The sequence below is a fragment of the Tursiops truncatus genome, chromosome 6, assembly GCF_011762595.2.
Source record: "Tursiops truncatus isolate mTurTru1 chromosome 6, mTurTru1.mat.Y, whole genome shotgun sequence".
NCBI classification, from domain to species: Eukaryota; Metazoa; Chordata; class Mammalia; order Artiodactyla; family Delphinidae; genus Tursiops; species Tursiops truncatus.
In genome coordinates, this window is record NC_047039.1 from 59,811,323 (window position 1) to 59,827,324 (window position 16,002).

The 16,002-nt window shown below is 36.3% G+C and overlaps 1 protein-coding gene across 6 annotated transcripts in view; it reads right to left on the reverse strand.

Moving 5' to 3' along the window:
- Positions 1-16,002, reverse strand: part of RIC1 (RIC1 homolog, RAB6A GEF complex partner 1) — a 138,931-nt gene that overhangs the window by 27,935 nt on the left and 94,994 nt on the right. For all 6 annotated transcript variants that reach the window (XM_019934812.3, XM_019934813.3, XM_019934811.3 and 3 more), the window contains 5 exons: positions 11,314-11,402; positions 6,034-6,178; positions 5,303-5,351; positions 3,520-3,672; positions 1,642-1,845 (listed from right to left, as the gene is read on the reverse strand). In XM_019934812.3, coding sequence (XP_019790371.2) covers positions 1,642-1,845; positions 3,520-3,672; positions 5,303-5,351; positions 6,034-6,178; positions 11,314-11,402 — 640 coding nt within the window. The remainder of the gene's footprint in view (positions 1-1,641; positions 1,846-3,519; positions 3,673-5,302; positions 5,352-6,033; positions 6,179-11,313; positions 11,403-16,002) is intronic.

Consider the following 16,002-nt stretch of genomic DNA (forward strand, 5'->3'; position numbering starts at 1 on the left):
ATTCTGCTGTGTGACCTTGGGCAAGTCACCTAACTTCCCTGAGCCTCAATTTCCTCATGTATAAAACCTAGTTGGACTACATGATTGCTAAGGTCCTTCCAGCTCTAAAAATTCTATGAGTCCATTATAACTTAATTTGGGGGGAGTACAACTCTAGCATTATTTTTATTAGTTTTAAGGAAACTGAAAAAATTACGTAAAGCTAGACTTAAACAAGTTTATCTTTCTAAATATTTTAGATACCTAAAGAACAGGATGACAGAAGAATCTTGCTAGTATCTACTTTGCCTGAAGTTGTAAAATCAGTGTTATATGCTTCTAATATGGGATACTTTATAGATGGCTATGAATCACAGAATCACTGAATTTTTGAGCTGGAAGGAAATTCAATTTTTGTTATTGCCTGATGGATTTTTGAGTTCCAGACCTACCTTCTTTGATCCTCTGCTCTACTTGGCTCTCTGGCAACACAGACCTGGCTAGGCAGAACTGGCATTGATGCTAGGTCAGTGTAGAATGAATAGTTCAAAGTATGGGGAAATGAAAATAGCAGAGAAATGGCTATAGGAGAGAAGGGAGCAGTGGAAAATTTTAGTCAAGGAAGTAGCTGATGCAGTTTTATTTAATAACTGTTACTAATTATAAAATGGTATGCACATTGTTTTGATTTTATGAATTTCTTAATGTAAGTTAAATACATTTTCTTTTAGTGTATACCACATGTCAATGTAGGAGATATTCCTCCTTCAATTTTTCACACAATGACCATTCTTATGTCTCTCATTATCTCCTCTCAAAGTCAACCGAAAATAACATGGGAGCTGAAGTAAGCTAGTAAGGTAAAAGTACAGAATGTAGAAGTAAGACAAAGAATTGTGGAAATAGAAAATGACTAAAAGAAACTAATCCAAGAGTAGGCTCTGATGTACCTAAGACACTCTGGCATGAAAACTGGGAAGAAAACACTCAGGACTTTGAAATGTGTGTGAAAGTTTCTTTCAAGAAACTTCAATTTACTGATTTACCCAAATTAATTTTATTTGGTATCGAAACTCAGAATTAATTTCTATATTAAATGTCAATGTATCAGAATTACTAAAAGAAACTGCTAATTTAATAATAATCTGGTACAAGATTGAGTAATAATAAAATTATTAACACTAAGGTTCTAGACTAATCAGAAGTCTGCAATTTGGGTCCAAAGTCAGGCAATTAACCTCAATGTGTCCCCATTAGGACTACAAGGTCAGCTGCACAAGGTACTAATCAATATTGTCACTTTTCATTAAATTACTACACTTTAGCCTATGCAAATCCAGAGCTAAATTTATACCAAAAATAGGCTGGAAGTAAAATAAACAGTCTTGCACAATAAGAGGACAAAGCATAAACTTCTAGTTTTTTTTAACTATTCACTTACTAATGGACTTAAAGCAGGTGGGCATACAATCTACATCAGGTGGAAAGAAAGGAGAAGACAAGAGGACAAGAGCACAGAACAGCAGAAGAGAGACATGACAGTCAAAAAGTTTACAAAGTTTCTCAGTTTTCTAAAGCAACAAATGAAATACTTAAATATGTGCTTCAGGGTGCTATCTTACCAAGGACTAAGTCCACAGTCAACAGCATCTGAAGACTTACCTGCACTACATGCCAATGCCGATGACCAAGTAAAGTGCTTAAACTCTGAGACTCTAAACTGCCATCTGCAAACGGGCTCTTTTCCTGACTGGGCTTATGATCAGAGTGTGCCGAAGTACTCCTGGGATTCTGGGTTTGTGAGGCCTCTCCACAGTTCAAGTACAAACGATCTTCCCCCTGAAGCAACACTTGCTCTTGGTTACTCTAGATGAGGGGAAAAGGAAGCAGAGGGGAGGGAAGCAAATAAAAACAAGTTAGTATAAGGTAGGGGAAAGTAAGTAATACATTAATTTACTTTTATTGTTGGAAATGTACCACACATCTCAATGCTGATTTTCCTCACAGAGGACAAGACTACCTAATAATCTCACACACTGTTATATTTAACAGACAACATTTTAATGATTACTTCCCAGTGTAAATAAAATCTTTCTTAAAGTCTGTTTTATCATACAGATTCCAAAACATGCCCAGGGCAGTGCTATGAGAGATTTTCCACCTGAAAACTGAATAAGACTATTCAATGTCTACAGTTTACAAACTAGTTTCATATAAGATACCTCATGAATGGTAGTAAGAAAACATGTCTGGTCAAACTGTTTGTGTGTATACGCTCATCCGTGTGCCCACATGGTAAGAAGAGGGAGTGGATTACGAACCGGGATAACTGGATACAGGAGGACCTTTTAAATCATGGGGAGGAGGAAGAGTAGCCTACATCTGTGGTCCTGGTTCAGAACAATTCAATAATTGCTTGGTGACAGCCTGATTAGTACCAAGGAGTGTACCAGGTTCTGAGGATGTTTAGACAAAAATATAGTTTCAACTCTCTGTGATTATGCCCTGGTTTTTAATTAAAGACGAGTGTTTTCAAATGTGGGCAGATTATTCACTCACTCTTTAAATTAGATCAGCACTCCAGCCACTCACCTTCCCATTGTAGTCCAAATGTTGTCTTGATATAAAACTCGGAGTGCTTTTAAATTATTTATTTGGGATGTGCGAGCAGAGGAGAAATCCTCTACTCTTGTTTTTCTTATTATTCAGCTATAGTAATGAGGTCTGAGATCCAGGGTATTTTCATTCTTCCTCAATGTGTTATAAATTTTAATTAGAAATTGGTTGCACCAAATATTTAAAAACCCATTGGTGGTAGATACTAAGATATGCACCCCCATCATATAACATATCACTGTTACTATATATCAACAATATATCATATTAATATCTTATTTCAGACTGATAAAACATGAGTTTATGTTATAATTTGGGGCAGTGTTTCCCAAAGCAGGATTCTAGGCTTATTTTCTTCTAGGCATTCCTTAAAAATTCATAGTTAAATAAGCTTGGGAAACAATGCTTTTTATATACCAACTCCTGGACTTTCATGATGCACATCAGCATATTAAAGACTCGAGTCCTATGTTAAAGAAATCTCTACAGCTTTGTTTAACTCCTTTATTCCACACTTAAAAGACAACAGAAATTCTTCTTGTCCTACGTAATTGCTCTTGATATTTCTCACAAGTAGTGCCTGGTGGAACATACTTTGAGAAATGCTATTCAGACAAAGACTAAATTTTATTCAGGTTACTCAAATGAATCTGTAAACACTGCTTTTCCTCAAATTGCTTGTGATCCTATTAAAAAAAGAAAAAAAAAGCATGGGACTCCCCCGGCGGTCCAGTGGTTAAGACTCCACGCTCCCACTGCAGGGGGCGCAGGTTCAATTCCTAGTTGGGGAACTAAGATCCTGCATGCCACAAGGCCAAAAAAAAGCAAAACCTGCTCAGAAATAAAATTGTCATAAGGAAGAGTCATATTCAAATATGAAAGCCACTAAAAAAAACTAACGGAGTTTTAATTAAATAAACTTACCATACAAGGGTTTACGGTGAGTGCACTCTTGAGAAACTGAAACAGTAGAATGCTAGGCTGTTTAACTATGCTCTTGGAGTCAGACTCATTTGCAGTATTTTGAGAACCAAATCCACTGATTACCCATAGGTGATAGCCTTCGGCACCCCAGCTCTTGGAGAGAGGAGGGGGAAAGAAGAAGGGGGTCAGGGAAAGAAAATCAAAGCAATAAAAAGTTTGTTATTCTTTCCCGGTTTGAAATATTCAAATTCTGAAATAACCAACAACAGCATTATTAATGACTTCTGAAGGCTGGAGAAACCATGACAAACAACACAGACAAGAATTATACCTACATCTACTACATCTTAGATCTCCAGTAGAAACCATCACTGCTCTCCACTTAGAAGAGTGAAAACACTACACACCAATCTTAGCTCCAAAACCTAAGAAATGCCTACTGCTCTCTGTAACTTCGCCATTAATTTAACTGCCTCTCAAATACAAAGAAATTCCTTACAGAGAGAAGACCCATGTTACATAGCTGAAGCTTTACAAAGAAGCACCCAAACAGATGCAGTTTTGTACAGAACAAAGAACACTGGATTGGAGGCTATGAGACTAGGGTTTTGCACTCCAGCTTGGCTACCATTTTGTTGTACAACCTTGGCCAAGCTGTTTGGTTTCTTGGGGTATAAGTTTCTTCCTCTGTAAAATGAGAGGGTTCAAATAAATTCTCCAGGCCCAGTTCATTTTAATATTCTATTAACGAGATTCCATGAGAGTTAAAAAAAAAAAAATTTTTTTTAACATTAGTAATTCCCAATCTGCAAGGCCAAGAAAATACTAATGCGGGGAGAAGAGGTCCATGAATTGTTCCAAAATTTCAGAAGTTGAATAGAACTTTTGCTTTCCCATGAAAAGTTTTGGTTGCATAAGTTAACTAAAATGCTTAGATTCTTAGTTGTGATTAAAATATTAACTTAGTGAGGCAGGTAACACTGGTTGCTGCATGGCATTCATAAGCACTGATTGGCAGTCAGAGAAATGGTGTTTGAAAACTTATTTTAAAATATGGAGGTGAGGAGAGCCATCAAATGGGATCCTTGGTGGTGAAAGGTTGGGAACCCCTACTGAAGGCAACCATGGTGGTCTTAATTCTTCGAGAAACCCATGATCAGAAAATGCCTTCCTCTGTGGAGCAGCAGAGAAAGGTAGTGATAAGCCTCACAGCCACTAATTCCTCAAAGATGGTACACAGAGGGCTATAGAAAGAAAATGTTTGTATGTAAAGACAGGGGTTACACCTCACTGCTTTCTACAGAAACTCTTGAAAATTGATAGTAAAAATATTGTTACAACAGGGACTACAATTCTTTTGACATACATCTATGGAAAAAATTTTAAATATGCTCAAATAACGTACAAGCACATGTCTTCCAGGAAAAAGACCCAATGAGCATTTCACATTATGTTAAAAGAAAGGAGGCCATGGGAAGTGGGTGCTATTGAGTCACATAAGAAATGTAGGTATGCTTTGGAAAAACAAAGGCCTGATTTGAACAGTTACTATGTTCACAGAGATGACAGGGCTTGCTGGACACATCTAAACAAAACCAAAATCAAATACTGAAAACTGGGCAGCCTCCTGATTTTTAAAGATAATACTTTTATCAAAGCAAGAACTGTATAAGAGTCTGCTGAGACTAGAATAGCTTTGTAATTTTATCAGATCAACATGAGAGAAGAAGAAGAAAAAACCAAGTTTTTCACACTGTATCAATATTTTATAGAAAGAACTTACCATAGAGTTGATCTTAAGGGGATCTTTTTTGGTACCATCAGACCTATAACTGAAACACAATAGAAACTTAATTAAGAAGAGTCTTCTAATTGCATGTAATATTTAGCTTTAATTTTAAAAAACTGATTTTGTTCCTTAGAATGAGAAATACACAATACTGTATGAAATATGAGACTCCTGGTTAATACACCTAGGTATATCACTGAGATACAGTCTTCCGGTTACTAAATAACTTCTTAACAGGGTCATGCAGTTTGGGAAGGTGTGTTCATTATATCAGGACTGAAGTTCAGGGTAGTATATGAAGTGGACAGAGATATTAACCCAGTTCTATCAACCCACTGAGTTAACCTACATTAACCCAATGAGATAATGTAATTTTTCATTTCCTACTAGTTATTTATGCATATAGCTTACCACTCTTATTAGATAATAAGCTACTTGAAGGCCGATTCATGTCTGATTTAGCTTTGAATCTAACATGTTATCATATACACAATAGGGGTTCAATAAATAAATGAACTTTCACTGAATGGTCAGTTTTAAGAGGATGGAAAGAGGATGGATGTATGAGGAAACAATACATTCTGAATACATTAATTCTGAACCTTACAAATTGTTTTGGGTTCAGAGTCAAGGCAAAATGGTAGCTGTATAACAAAGTTTCTGTGTATGTGTATTGTCTTGGAGAAAATGGAGTTATTTCATCTAAAATTTCTTTATTGACTCACGCAAAATCTCCTCCAAGTGTACAAATCAGCTGAGCTCCAAATACACTCCATAAAGAAAGGCCTCCATATTCCCAGGTCACTATTACAACACTATTGTCAGGAGACCATCTGACCAATTTAACAGCTCCTGTTTTGTTCCAAATGTCTGTTAAGAAATTGTGAGAAGAGTTAAAAATAAATGATTGCTTCATAAATACTTAGTATTTTTTACAGCCTATACCTTCAAGTTGAAACAAGCAGAAAGGCATGCCTGCTTCAAATAATGAGATGAATTCTGTTCGTTTAGGGCTATTTAAAATCAGTATGGTCATTAGCCTTGACCCGATCTAAACAGAACAAAGTCAGTATCCAAGTGATTTATATGAACCAAAAACCGTTTCTGGCCACTATTAGCTTAAATAACTATAACTGTGTAGTCTTAAAAAGGCTTTGGATTTGGGCAAATCAGTTTCTGTAAGATGGGAATAATATTTCCCTTGAATGATTCAACACTGAATGTCAAACTACTCTGCAAAGTATGAGGGTGTTTTAAAACGTAAAATAATATTTTACCATGATCTCCATGTTCCATCAGCAATATCAAAGAGATCCAAGTTAAAATAAATCGAAGCTTAACCTTACATTAGGATTAAGTAGGTAAACTCCAGCCTCAGTACCATAGGCGCTTATATCTTCTTTTAACTAATAATAGTTCTTCATATATAATTAGTAAAGGAGAAAATTTCATTGTGTAGTAAAATCCAAGTTTCTTTACTGCAGAGTTAAATGAAACATAGCAGCATTTCCCATCAGCAATTCAAAAGATCTATAGCTTTCACCTCTTTAAAATTAAAATTCTTTACATCTGCAGTATTAATAAATTTTTGTTATAAGTACCTTTGCCACAAAGGGCTTGTATACAGATTTTAGCCTACAGAAGACAGCCTTTGTTAATAGAGTAAGTAAAACTTTTTTCCTCTGCCTATGTTTGAATCCTCACATTAGCATTTCCCACCATAATTCAGATATATGAATAACTGTATTATTTATGTATATAAAAAATAGTATGGAAACACAAAAGACCCCGAATAGCCAAAGCAATCTTGAGAAAGAAAAACAGATCTGGAGGAATCAGGTTCTCTGACTTCAAACTATATTACAAAGCTAGAGTAATCAAGACAGTATGGTACTGGCACAAAAACAGAAATATAGATCAATGGTACAGGACAGAAAGCCCAGAGATAAACCCATGCACATACTGTCACCTAATTTATGACAAAGGCGGCAAGAACATACAATGGAGAAAAGACAGCCTCTTCAATAAGTGGTGCCAGGGAAACTGGACAGCTACATGCAAAAGAATGGAATTAGAACACTACCTTAACACCATACACAAAAATAAACTCAAAATGGATTAAAGACCTAAATGTAAGACCAGACACTATAAAACTCTTAGAGGAAAACACAGGAAAAATACTCTTTGACATAAACCACAACAAGATCTTTTTTGACCCACCTCCTAGGGTAATGAAAATAAAAACAAAAATAAATAAATGGGACCTAATGAAACTTCAAAGCTTTTGCACACCAAAGGAAACCATAAACCAGATGAAAAGACAACCCTCAGAATGGGAGAAAATATTTGCAAACCAAGCAACTGACAAAGGATTAATCTCCAAAATATATAAGCAGCTCATGCAGATCAATATCAAAAAAACAAACAACCCAATCCAAAAAAGGGCAGAAGCTCTAAATAGACATTTCTCCGAAGAAGATATACAGATGGCCAACAAACACATGAAAGGATGCTCAACATCACTAATCGTTAGAGAAATGCAAATCAAAACCACAATGAGGTATCACCTCACACCTGTCAGAATGGCCAACATCAAAATATCTACAAACAAATGCTGGAGAGGGTGTGGAGAAAAGGGAACCCTTTCGCACTGTTGGTGGGATGTAAATTGATACAGCCACTATGGAGAACACTATGGAGGTTCCTTAAAAAATTAAAAACAGAACTACTATATGACCCAGCAATCCCACTATTGGGCATATACCCTGAGAAAATCATAATTCAAAAGGACACATGCACCCCAATGTTCACTGCAGTACTATTTACAATAGCCAGGATATGGAAACAACCTAAATGTCTAATGACAGATGAATGGATAAAGAAGATGTGGTAGATACATACAATGGCATATTACTCAGCCATAAAAAGGAACGAAATTGGATCATTTGTAGAGATGTGGATGGACCTAGAGTCTGTCATACAGAGTGAAGTAAACCAGAGAGAGAAAAACAAATATCGTATATTAATGCATATATGTGGAATCTAGAAAAATGGTACAGATGAACCTATTTGCAGGGCAGGAATAGAGACAGAGACGTAGAGAACGGACATGTGGACACAGCAGGGGATAGGGAGGGTGGGACAAATTGGGAGATTAGGTTTGACATAAATACACTACCATGTGTAAAACAGATAGCTAGTGGGAACCTGCTGTATAGCACAGGGAGCTCAGCTCAGTGCTCTGTGACAACCAAGATGGGTGGGATGGGGGGGTGAGAGAGAGGACCAAGGTGGGGGGGATGTATGTATACATATAGCTGATTCATTTCATTGTACAGGAGAAACTAACACAACATTGTAAAGCAATTCTACTCCAATAAAAAAAAATTCTTATCAAAATAGAAAAAAAAATGCCCAATAAAGCCATATCAAATGACGAAACTAAAACAAATAACCAAATAAATAAATGGTAACATGCATAAGAAACCTCGTATCTTATTAGTATACTTTACACATTTAAGAGCGAAATTTAAAACCAAACCAAGAAGAAACATACAAACTCAAATCAAAGCTTACAGAATGGTTATAAACAGTATTCCTATTAATCCCAAGTAAACATATATATACATATGTACATAATATGCATATCTATTTTCCAAGTATTATACACACATTAAAATCTAGTTGTAGAGATATACAATAAAATGTTAATGACAGTTAACCTAATCTTCAAGTGGTAGGAATATGGAAAATTTATCTAGCTGGTAACCTACCATAAACATAGATTGTGATAACCTGCATGAGAAAAATGTAAAACGTAATCCACAGACTTTCTGTTACAGAGCTGAACTCTGAAGAAAGAAAGGAGAAAACTGAAAGTGAGTTTGGTTAGTGTTTGAATTAAGGCAGCCCAGGGGGCGGAGGTGTGAAGAGTGGGGAGTGGTGAGGTGAAAAAGGTTAGAAATATAGGGACAGAAGGTTGGAATGGGACCTAGCAATGACTAGGGAGTTGGGGTCTCACATCCTATACAAAGACAAGAAAGGGGTTTCAGGCTGGCGTGAGTCTGGGAATCAGAATGGAAGCCGCTGTTATCACATAAGGACTCCTGCAGTGCTGCCACCTGTAAAAATCAGCCAGTGGAGCCAGAAAAATACACAGAAGCTTGTCTGTGTTCAAGATGCAGGACAGCACAAGTCTCCCGACATTTTAAGCAGTTTTTATAGTCTAAAGTTATGTAACTCAAGAAGGCAGCACTCTCCCATAAGAAAAACTGCAAGAGTGAGAGTTAGCAGATAACCAAAGGGAGAACTGGCATTCCAAGAACATGAGAAAAGGAAACAATCTAAAAAATTCAATACAGTGCTGTCAATCAATCGATAGAAGCAATGAGGAGAACTTCCTGAAATGATGATAAATGTTCTATATTTGCTTGGTCTAACAGACAGTCACTAGCTACATGTGGCTATTCAACATTTAGGTATGACTATGAAACTGAGAAAAGTTTTAATTTTCTTTAATGTCAGTTAGTTTCATTTAAATAGCCACATGTGGCTGGTAACTACTGTAATGCACATCACAACATTAGTATGGATAGAAAATTAAACAGATAAAAGGGTTAGAAAACACAATCAAAATACACAACACCCTATTCTTGTCAGTTGCAGCAAAAAGTGTCCTTAGAAAAAAATATATGCAAGCCTTTAAAGGCTATGCAGTAAGAATGATAAAAACTTAAGGAGCAAATTTCTGTTTCTGGCAGTATAGCGAAATGACACCTTGAATGACTCTCCACACTGAAACAACTAAAATGTTAAACAGAATACTTAAACACATCAAAATATCCAAAAATACTGGGAGGTAAGTGAGTGTACCAAGTGCTCTTGCCCTGAATTTTTCTGCCAAACCCTAGAGACCTGACTTTTACATCTGACGACTCACAGCATGTGAGGAACAGGAGATAAAGCTCAGAGCTTGGCCAAGGCAGGGAATCTAATAGAAGATACCCACGTAAAGCTGGGACTACAAAGATTCCATGAACAAGGGAGAATGAGAAATCAACTCTACCACGTGGAAGGTGAAAAAATAGCAAGGAACACTTCCCTGTTTTTGTCCATGGTATTGAATGGAAAATAAAGAAGTTCCCCTGAGAATCTGCAACCAGAAACCAGTCCTCAGTCTGATCTGTAATTTGTGTAACTTGTATGATTCAAAAAAATCTCAAACAGAGAATATAATGCAAAGGGTTCCAGACTGATGTAGTTTTCCCAGGTGATTGGAAGAAACAAACAGAAATCTTCTCTGGAAGAACTCAAATTCAATCTAGCTTTTTTGCTTTCCTGATCAAAAAGCATATAGATGCTTTCTTTCCTCCTTTCCTCTTGACTCAAATGCAGCAGTAATGCTTGGAGCTCAGAAGCTACCCTGTGATCATGACAGAAAGGCCAAATGAATGCCAACAGCAGCTTACCTTTGGATTTCTTGCTATTACAGAAAATAAATCCTATTTGTTTAAGCAATAGTAAGTTGGGTTTTCTGTTAGTTTCATTCAAAAACATTTCCAATGATACAGACTTTAGACTTACATCTGTGGACAGGATTCAATCAACAGTCACTAAGGGGGTTCAGAAAGAGATTTTCTGGTTTGTTTACTGCTGTGTAACCAGCATTTAGAACAGTGTCTGGCCTACAGTATGTACTCAATAATTACTCATTGAATGAACAAATGGAATTGGAAGGCATAAAATAAGAGGCGATGAAATCAGGCAAGAGTCTAAAGCAAAACCCAGACAAGGAATATAGGGGCTAAAACTAAGTGAGGATAGAGAAAACTAAATGAAGAGATATCCCAGGAGCCTCTAGTGACACAGAAATCCTTGGGTCAGAGAGAACATTGTTACATATTTTAACAATATTTGGCCTTTGGCCTCCATCATTTAATTTAAAACCTCACTATACATATTACCTTTAATTAAGAAGGAAAAAAAAAAAAAAGAAGAGGACTCACCAGGATATTGTTTTGCTGTTAACTCTAGTTTATGAGATAGTAGCATGGCTCCAGTGGTGTTATCTATTGTATAAACCTGTACAGAACCACTGTAAAAATCAAAAAGACTTTTAGTGTAAAGAGACAAATACAAATATAAAAAAACATGACTATGGGAAATATTATGTTCTGCTGATAGGAGTGTAAACTAGAATAAAACCATTTTGTAAATAATTTGCAGTCATCTCTTAAATTTAAACAAATGCATATTCTGTAATCTAGCAATTTCACCTACAGATATACCCCAGAAATATCCTTGTCTTTGAGACATGTATAATGTTCATTATAGGACCGGGAATAAGTGCAAAGAAATGGAAGTAATCTGCATGTCCAGCAATAAGACAAAGGAAAGAGAAACTGTGGTATATTTATATAGTAGTATACCATATAGCACTGAAAATGAATTTTTGTCATGTGCATTAAAATGGACAGCATATCTATCTACCCACCCATCTATCTATATATCTACATAAATAGTATAATTCTGTTTCTATACTGTGAAAAACATTCAAAACATAGTTAAATACATTTGTAGTAAAAATACAACAAGGACCTAATGTACACAGATTCCAGATTAGTAACTGCCCTGGTGGAGAAAGGGGAATATTAAAGAAGAGAGACAAACGGGGGTTACATCAGTGCAGTACTGGAAACTTTCAGAAATCTTCATTTTGTTATTTTTTACCTTATATTATCTTTTGTATGTATACACATGATACATACTCTTATGTATATGGTAAGTATCATTATTCCATTAAAAAATCTTTACAAGGGTCAAACTTACAAAGGGCCAGAAACCAAAACAAAGAATCTGTATATTACATCTAAGCTATATTTCAAAATTGAATTATAATAATCACAAAAAATATCATTTCTGCTTACAGAGTCATTCTCAGATCGAAAATTTAACATAAATGTTGTTTTAAAAATAATTTAAATCCAAGGCTGCTTTTGCACACATCAGGATGATACTAGCTTATGACTGCCAGAATGTTCTGACCCTTATCTGTACTCCTTCAAGGTAGGAGAAGTTAGATGATCTCCTCACAGCGGCTTTGATCAGTTTCCAGTTTCCAGTTTCCAGCCCCACTCTTCTCAAGGATCAGGATGGGGACTAAATAAAATACCTGCAATAATAGGCCACTTGAAGTTATCCCACAGCTCACTGATGCTCTGTTTCTAAATTCTTTTTTTCTCTCTGTGTTTCATTTTGCATCATTTCTCTTGCTGTGTTCTTCAAGCTTATTAATCTTTTCTTCTGTAATGTTTGATTTGGGTCTTTTGTCTTCCATGTTTCAGTTCAATACTCAAAAGAAACCCTCTACAGCTCTCTGGAGTTCTCTCTTTGTGCCACTCTCTCCTCTGATGTCTGGCCTGTGAGCCCCAGCTGCTTTGGTCTCCCAGACTCTCATTTCCTTTCCACACACTCAACCCAGGGAATCTGCCAGGCCCTGTCTCTCTCTCCTTGTGCTGGAGATTCTCTCAAAGTAATTGAAGCTGGGGCAGTTGAAGAGTTTTCTTATTTAGTTTCTCATCTTTCAGGGATCACTATCCTTTGTTGCCTTATGTCCTATGTCTTTTTTTTTTTTTTTTTTTTTTGCATCTATATTCATCAGTGATATTGGTCTGTAATTTTCTTTTCTTGTAGTATCTTTGTCTGGTTTTGGTATCAAGGTGATGGTGGCCTCATAGAATGAGTTTGGGAGTGTTCTTTCCTCTGTACTTTTTGAGAAGAGTTTGAGAAGGATGGGTGTTAGCTCTTCTCTAAATGTTTGATAGAATTCACCTGTGAAGCCATCTGGTCCTGGACTTTTGTTTGTTGGAAGATTTTTAATCACAGTTTCAATTTCTACTTGTGGTTGGCCTGTTCATATTTTCTATTTCTTCCTGGTTCAGTCTTGCAAGGTTATACCTTTCAAAGAATTTGTCCATTTCTTCCAGGTTGTCCATTTTATTGGCATAGAGTTGCTTGTAGTAGTCTCTTAGGATGCTTTGTATTTCTGCGGTGTCTGTTGTAACTTCTCCGTTTTCATTTCTAACTTTATTGATTTGAGTCCTCTCCCTCTTTTTCTTGATGAGTCTGGATAATAGTTTATCAATTTTGTTTATCCTCTCAAAGAACCAGCTTTTAGTTTTATTGATCGTTGCTGTTGTTTTCTTTGTTTCTATTTCATTTATTTCTGCTCTGATCTTTATGATTTCTTTCCTTCTGCTAACTTTGGGTTTTGTTTGTTCTTCTTTCTCTAGTTCCTTTAGGTGTAAGGTTAGATTGTTTGAGATTTTTCTTGTTTCTTGAGGTAGGCTTGTATAGCTATAAGCTTACCTCTTAGAACTGCTTTTGCTGCATCCCGTAGTTTTTGGATCATCGTGTTTTCTTTGTCATTTGTGTCTAGGTATTTTTTGATTTCCTCTTTGATTTCTTCAGTGATCTCTTGGTTATTTAGTAACGTATTGCTTAGCCTCCATGTGTTCTTGTTTTTTACGTTTTTTCCCCTGTAATTCATTTCTAATCTCATAGCGTTGTGGTCAGAAAAGGTGCTTGATATGATTTCAGTTTTCTTAAATTTACTGAGACTTGATGTGTGACCCAAGGTGTGATCTATCCTGGAGAATGTTCCATGCGCAGTTGAGAAGGAAGTGTAATGTGCTGTTTTTGGATGCAACGTCCTAAAAATATCAATTAAATCTATCTGGTCTGTTGTGTTATTTAAAGCTTCTGTTTCCTTATTTATTTTCATTTTGGATGATCTTTCCATTGGTGTAGTGAGGTGTTAAAGTCCCCCACTGTTATTGTGTTACTGTTGATTTCCTCTTTTATACCTATTGGCAGTTGCCTTATGTATTGAGGTGCTCCTATGTTGGGTGCATATATATATTTATAATTGTTATGTCTTCTTCTTGGATTGATCCCTTGATCATTATATAGTGTCCTTCATTGTCTCTTGTAACATTCTTTATTTTAAAGTCTATTTTATCTGATATGAGTATTGCTGCTCCAGCTTTCGTTTGACTTCCATTTGCATGGAATATCTTTTTCCATCCCCTCACTTTCAGTCTGTATGTGTCCCTAGGTTTGAAGTGGGTCTCTTGTAGACAGCATATATTTGGGTCTTGTTTTTGTATCCATTCAGCAAGCCTGTGTCTTTTGGTTGGAGCATTTAATCCATTCATGTTTAAGGTAATTATTGATATGTATGTTCCTATAAGCATTTTCTTAATTGTTTGGGTTTTTTTTTGTAGGTCCTTTTCTTCTCTTGTGTTTCCCATTTAGAGAAGTTCCTTTAGCATTTGTTGTACAGCTGGTTTGGTGGTGCTGAATTCTCTTAGCTTTTGCTTGTCTGTAAAGCTTTTGATTTCTCCATCGAATCTGAATGAGATCCTTGGTAGAGTAATCTTGGTTGTAGGTTCTTCCCTTTCATCACTTTAAGTATATCATTCCACTCCCTTCTGGCTTATAGAGTTTCTGCTGAGAAATCAGCTGTTAACCTTATGGGAGGTTCTCTTGTATGTTATTTGTCGTTTTTCCCTTGCTGCTTTCAATAATTTTTCTTTGTCTTTAATTTTTGCCAATTTGATTACTATGTGTCTCAGAATGTTTCTCCTTGTGTTTATCCTGTATGGGACTCGCTGTGCTTCCTGGACTTGGGTGACTATTTCCTTTCCCATATTAGGGAAGTTTTCAACTATAATCTCTTCAAATATTTTCTCTGGTCCTTTCTCTCTCTCTTCTCCTTCTGGGACCCCTATAATGCAAATGTTGTTGTGTTTAATGTCGTCCCAGAGGCCTCTTAGGCTGTCTTCATTTCTTTTCAATCTTTTTTCTTTATTCTGTTCTTCAGCAGTGAATTCCACCATTCTGTCTTCCAGGTCACTTATCTGTTCTTCTGCCTCAGTTATTCTGCTATTGATTCCTTCTAGTGTAGTTTTCATTTCAGTTATTGTATTGTTCATCTCTGTTTGTTTGTTCTTTAATTCTTCTAGGTCTTTGTTAAACATTTCTTGCATCTTCTCGATCTTTGCCTCCATTCTCTTTCCAAGGTCCCGGATCATCTTCACTATCATTATTCTGAATACTTTTTCTGGAAGGTTGCCTATCTCCACTCCATTTAGTTGTTTTTCTGGGGTTTTATCTTGTTCCTTCATCTGGTACATAGCCCTCTGCCTTTTCAGCTTGTCTATCTTTCTGTGAATGTGGTTTTTGTTCCACAGGCTGCAGGATTGTAGTTCTTCTTGCTTCTGCTGTCTGCCCTCTGGTGGATGAGGCTATCTAAGAGGCTTGATGGGAGGGACTGGTCCTGTCCTATGTCTTGAATTCAAAACACTTGTTTCATATTTTTGTCCATTTTCTTGGCAATTTTAGGTGGGAGAGAAAAATCTGATCTGTTACTCTAACTTAGAAGCCAAATGCCTGGAACAGATATCTATCCAGACTACCTGCCCAATTAGATACCTTGCTGAAAGACAGCACTAAGTGGCTAGCAGGTATTTACTTATTTTTGCTTTGCATCTAACAACTGTCAAGTGCTAACTCTGGGTTGCTGAACTCTAACAAGTCAGTGAGGAGTCCAGATATTTCTAATATAAGAAGTAGGTGCTATGTCAATAGTTACAAAAGACTGACAATTAACGTTTTAAGTATTTATAGTGCCT